General features: G+C 27.6%; 1 protein-coding gene across 1 annotated transcript; it reads right to left on the minus strand.

The window, feature by feature from the left end:
- On the minus strand, positions 6,132-6,769 carry LOC110262360 (pentatricopeptide repeat-containing protein At1g62910-like). Its single transcript, XM_021123964.1, has one exon. The coding sequence runs from the start codon at positions 6,767-6,769 to the stop codon at positions 6,203-6,205; it is 567 nt and encodes a 188-aa protein (XP_020979623.1). The 3' UTR covers positions 6,132-6,202.

Genomic DNA, 6,809 nt, shown 5'->3' on the forward strand with positions numbered 1-6,809 from the left:
TTATTAGAATTATATTGCAATTAACATTTAATGAATAATGCATAAGTATACTAATTTAAAAAAATATCTTAATTATAATTATATAAAAAATTAAACATAAATTTATAATTCTAATTGACATAAATATGATACTAACGTTCATAACGGTAAATTGATATTACAATAATTAATTTCTATAATTATTTTTTTTACTACTAATGACTATATATAATGTTTCTTTGTGGTTAGTGAGTCTAAATCTAAGAGTCAAAGTAATCTTTTTTTTTTTCTAATCTGTTATTTTTCTTTGATTGAGCAATTGTTTCTAAGTAGATTTATAGGTCAAGTTCAAGCCACATCTCCTCCACGTTTTCTATGTTTGTCCGAAAATATTTGAAGTGGAGCATATAATGAGATTGAATTTTCTCAATTTAGGTTCAGTGTTGAAAAATTCGTGTCAACCTTGAAGAGACAATTCAAATATTGGTACTATATTTAAATTTTCTTCTCTTAAGCTTTTTGTATTAAAAATAATTTTATAACATATTGTATTTTTTCAGAAACTACTAGCGTTCTGGTGCATTAATGCAATGCCATTGAGGAGAATAAAAGTCAATTTAGTTTGACAATTTTAACAAGAAGATAGTCTAAATTTGTACGGATTCTAAGTGTTCAATGTTATGATGTTATTTCGGTTGATTGTTACAATAATGACTCTAATCTATACGTAGCTAAGGATTAGAATAGATTAATTATTATTTAAATAATTTAATTCTAATATTGGTATTTGATTAAATTAGTTTTAGAGAAATTTAAATTGTTGTCTCAATTTATATATTATGACTATTCTTTTTGGGAATTTTTTATTTTTAATATTGGAGTGGTAGTGGTGTTTTTCTTAAATGTGGATTTTTGGGGTGTTATACTTAAATGTGGGATCGTTTAACTAGAGAAGCAGAAATCGGACCGACCGATTTGTGAGAGGTACACAAATCGGTGCCAGGAATTTGTGTAGGGTACACAAATCGGTGCCAGGGATTTGTGTTAAAAAAAATTAAAAAATTTTAAGTACAGAAATTGGTGCCAAGGATTTGTGTACTTCCACAGTTTTAAAAAACACAAAAAATTACCATGTTAAAGTATATCACCACTTTTACTTCCATAACAAAAAAAATTAGCCTTCTTTTTGGATGTCATTTTTAAACTTTTTAATATGAAATTTTTCATCCAAGTTTGACAAGAGTAAGACGACTTGCATAGAAATAGTTCTAATAGATGATAAGATTAGTTGATTTATTTATTAAATTTTTCAAGTAATGTTAAGTTCAATTTATAAATAGAGTTTAATTTCGATACATTGACAGTGTAAAGTATTTTACACAGTCGTGCAATCACATCCGTTCTTTTGAATGACCATTCATGCGGTCAATGTGAAAGGTATTTATTTTTATTGATGTGTCATTACGTAATTAGATGCACGTGTAAAACTACTTTACACTGTCAGTGCATCAAAATTAAATTCTTATAAATATTTGTAATTCATATTTTAAGTTAATTTTATAAATACACCATTTCACAAGTCAAAGACAATTCTTTTTAATAGCTTTGAAAATGCTAATAGCTTTTATATTTAATTTATTTTGCAGTACGATAAAATTCATTGTTCAATTAAGAATTATTTGACAAAAATATTTGAGAATGAATTGGTAGAAAGGAAGGTCTATGTCTTCTCAAATTTTGAAATTGAGAAATCAAGCGGAATATATCTTCTGACTATACACACGTGCAAAATATCTTTTGAGAAGGAGTCACGTATAGTACATACGATCGATGATCATAAAATTTCGGATAATCATTTTAATTTACTTGCCTATGCTGATATATTAAAACAAACAAATGAACGATTCTACTTATTTGGTACGTAATTAATTTATATTAACCCACACAAAATTATTTTCCTTTTGATTTTAAGTTTTGCTAAAAAATTGTATAATAGCATCGTTTTATCGATAACAAAAATTTTAACAGTTAATTTATGAAAATATTTGAAATTGTATTGTGACTTTTTCTTAAAGATATATCCTTTTATTAATATACTATTGTTAGTTTTATCGTTTAACATAAAATAAATCAGTAAATTCTCTTTATTTTATACACGTACAAAGTTATAATTTCTTATATTATTCACTCATTTGTCCTTAATTTGGTACTTTTAATTCAATTTTTTTTTGTTTAATTAGATGTTATTGGACTCTTGACTGAAAAAGAAAAACTTATATCATGGTCAAAAATAGAGAGAAGTGACCAGTACATTATGATTGATTTTTATGATTTACAGTATGTAAAATTTCAATATTTTAATATGAATATTTCTTTTGGTAATAATTATGTGTGTGGTGCAAAATTTTTTTTCTTTATGTATTGCTATTTACTCTTTTAATTTTTGCTTTTATTCAAAAATGTGAAAAAAATAAGATGTACACTATGAAATCAATTTACATTCCAATTATTTGATCATCTATGTGATCACCAAGCGACCGAATACATAATTTATTCTCTAATTTATAAATATTAATAAAGACATTGGTAAACATATTGGTTTCGCATTTATTTATATATTTCATTTATTTATGTTATATTTGTAATTATATTATATCTATTTTTATCAATATATTTTTTTAAAAAATACCGTTAGTGTTAGTACATGGTGTATTAAATAAATTAAATGATAGAAACACGTAACTATTTTCTTTTTCAGTTAAAATTCAATAAAATACTGTAATTTAAACTTGCAATATCAAGATATTAATAGTAAAGTGGAGAAAAAAATGTAATATTATATCAAAGAAATTTTTTTAAATCATAATTGTAATTTATGATTGAAATCATAATTTAAATATTTTAAACGAGATAATTTCATTTAGAGAATTTATAATTCAAACATAATTTTTATACACTTAATAGCTACATTCGAGTTAATACATTTAATACTATATTTAAAAAAACACGAACAATGCACATCATATTATTTATTTATTAATTAAATTATTACAATATATAATTATAATAAATATATTTTTTATAAAATAATTTAGAATAGAGAATAGTATATTTATTTTGGAGGGAAAACGGAGTCACGAGGGATCGACACCTCACCTTCATTAGTTGGGGGAAAACCCAGTTTTAGTATATTAAGTAGATGTGCGGGGAAAATTAGTATTTGGAGCCAAATTTAGCGAACACTCAAAATGCTAATTTTTCTTAAGATATCGAACCAAATTTTAGTTTAAAGATAGGTGAAAATGATAGTCTTATGATTAAAGATCCTTTGAGAATGTGGAAGCAAACATAGAAAATAAAGCCAAGTAAACTCAATAAGAATGAGATAGATAGGTATTTGAAAGATAATGTAACCTAAAATTTTAATAGATTTGATATATTGAGATGGTAGAAAAGAAAGATACTCAAGTATTGTGTTCTTTTTTACATGACTAGAGATATATTAGTCATTCATGTTTTTACTATAGTATCTATTTCTATTTTTTGTTTTTTACATGACTAGAGATATATTAGTCATTCATGTTTTTACTATGGTATCTGTTTCTATTGTACCTGTGTTGATAGGTTTATAAGTAATTTTTTTTTAACTTTTAACTTAAGAAAATGTATATTTTTACTATGGTATCTGTTTCTATTGTACCTGTGTTGATAGGTTTATAAGTAATTTTTTTTTAACTTTTAACTTAAGAAAATGTATAGTATTAATGTCTAATACAATTTTCAAAATCAATTTGTAATTTTTTAAAAAGTTATTTAAGTGTTTATAGAGAAGTTAAAAAAAAATAACTTCTCTGGTAATAAAAAACTTTTTATCACATTTCTTTTAAAATAAGCACTTTTAAAACTAAAAAATCAAACACAAAATAACTTATTTATAAGCTACTTTTAATATAAGTATTTATTGTTTAAGATATTTTTTCAAAAGAAACTTAATTAAACTGTTTACCCAAACTGGACTTATATATTGTATTAACTAGACTATATCTAAAGTCACATGACATTATTATTAATTTGATTCAAATTCAATAATATATAAGACAATAATAAACAATATAATTCAAATTCAATAATATAAAAAATTAGTTACATGTACAATATAATAACTTCTTATAAATTGATTAGGTGAAACTTAACCTATGATATCTTGCAGGAACTAATACTAGAAAATTAACAATAAATAATAAATTATCATATAATATTAGTAATTTTATATTTACATTTCATAATAAATATTAAATATAAAATATGCCAGCGGTCACAATTTATATCGCCAACAATTACCAGCACCATCAAATTTTTCTTCTGCTCCAAGGTAGAATCGCAACTTTTTAATGACATAACAAAAGTTAAATTACCTATGCCTACAAATGGTAAAACCTGAACAGAACTGCATTGTAGATTGCATAACGAAAACTGAAAATAAATAAATAAATAAAAAATACTATTCAACTTGAGCTCCCATTTTGTATGTCAGTGAAAATGAACAAAGAATTGGTTAACTATATTAAAATTTTCCCTTTCTGTAGAGTCTCAAACAACTCTTGATGAACTTGCAATATCCAAAACACATTGTATATCATATACTCTCACCATAAAGCAAAATTATTCCCTTTGCAGTATCAAATGTTTATTTGGAGTACTGTTTGCTTAAGTCTAAAACTGTTTTATGCAGCACGCACCACACAAAGTTAGAATGGAAGTATATAAATAAAGAACCAAATTATAATGCAAAGATTGGCTTTGCAAAGTTTATAGCAACAGCAATATTTCATCCGTTTGAGATGAAGTGATTTTTGTTTGAGTTTCATGAGAAAAGTGATTTTTGAAGTTTAAAATCTAGTTAGTATGGGTTCAACTAGAAACCAAATTAGTTGAGAAGAACTCTGGTGTCTCACAATTGATTCCAAAGGGGCCAAATACAAATCAAAGTATAAAGGAAAATTCACACTAGAGAGCTTCAGCATAGTTTGGATTAATGTGTAGCCAGTTAAATTTATACATATAACATGGTAGATTGGTATTTACCCATATGTAAATGGAGGACTCTTCGATCAAAAATCAACAAGCATTATCTACTCAGATGTTAATTCCTACTAACTCACAACTAATTTGGGTTAATCAACTCCTAAACAAAAACAAGCAATGGAACCAACAGCTCATTCCAGAACAATTCAGTACAGATATTGCACAGAATATTTTACAAACTGAAATTGGGGAATGGGATGATTCAGTTACCTGGCCAAGGGAGAAAAAGGGTTGCTACACCGTGGCTTCAGGATATTTACTGGCGCACTAGTTCTGCCACCCTCCACTCGATCTGATGCCACTCCACTGCCAGCAGAAGAAGCTCTGGACTTCTATTTGGGACCTGAAAGTGCAACCGAAAATAAGAATCTTCCTCTGGAAAGTAATGCACAAGGGATTGCCGGTGAACCAACAACTCCATGGAAGAATCAGAACAACACCCCCATAGAATTCTATATTGTTTCACTTTTAACATTCCCATCTCAAACACCACGTAACAAAACTCCAAGCTAGTAACTTTTTTTAAAATGCTAATAAACAGAGACAATAGAATAATGTCTACACAGGAAATAACGAGGTAATTTATCTAAGAATTAACAGAAAAACATTCTCTGAAAAAGTACTTCGTAGTGTACATATTTTCAACAGAAGCAATTTCCAAGCAATACAACTGAGTGGCATTAATTAAGAAAATGGCCAAAAATTTTGAGATAACTGAACCATATTAACTTTGACTCGACGTTGCTTAGGTTGATGAAAAGAGGGGACATGCATTTTAGAAGGGGGGTTTATTTTTAAGATGGAAGCGAAAACTGTATAGCCTAAGAATGAATCCTTATTACCTACTTAAATTTGCTTTTACAACAATTCCCATAGGATTCAATCAAATAAACAATAGCTCATGGTTACTTATGATAAAACAGTCATAGGAATTAGTTTGATATATATATATATATATTTGGTACCTACAAAGTTACGGAAAAATAAGTTGCACAACAGAATAACAGAATTATATTGATGTCATGGCATTGCCAAAGTCCTCTGACCCAACAGACACAGAATTTACAAAACTATGATACATATTCAGCAACAATGAGATGTAATTTCAATTTGAGTTGATGTATCTTACCTTCTTTTATCAATTCAATAAGCCTCTAGCAACCATTCCCCGAAGAAGTTTCTCCGCCATGTCATTCTCATCTTTTTCAAACAAAGCACGAATAATAGTTTCAAAAGTCACAGCATCTGGTAAGCAACCATTGCCTTCCATTTTTGACAAGAGTGCCAATGCTTCTTCAAACAAGCCCTCTTTGCAGAGCCCATTGATCATAATATTGTATGTCCTCACATTTGGACGATAGCCTTTAACGGAAAGATCTTGAAAATTCTCTTTTGCATCTATAAGTCTTCCACTTTTGCATAGGCCATCTATAAGTATATTGTAAGTGAATATATCTGGATCAATGCCACTCTCTTTCATTTCCTTGAATGCCTCGTTATTTTTGAACATCCCATCCAACAATGAACTGTAAGTGACTACATTAGCGGGTTGACCTCTATGATGCATCTCGATAAGAAGGATAAGAAGCCGGGAGATTCTCTTTGATTTGCTCAAGCCATCAATAAGAGTGCTGTAAGTTACCGTGTCTGGAACCAAGTTCTTGCGATGCATTTCTTCAAAGAGATTCAAGGCTTCATCGACCATTTTACTTTTGCAGAAGCCATTAATCATGATACTGTAACTT

This window comes from Arachis ipaensis, chromosome B05, assembly GCF_000816755.2.
Source record: "Arachis ipaensis cultivar K30076 chromosome B05, Araip1.1, whole genome shotgun sequence".
Classification (NCBI taxonomy): Eukaryota; Viridiplantae; Streptophyta; class Magnoliopsida; order Fabales; family Fabaceae; genus Arachis; species Arachis ipaensis.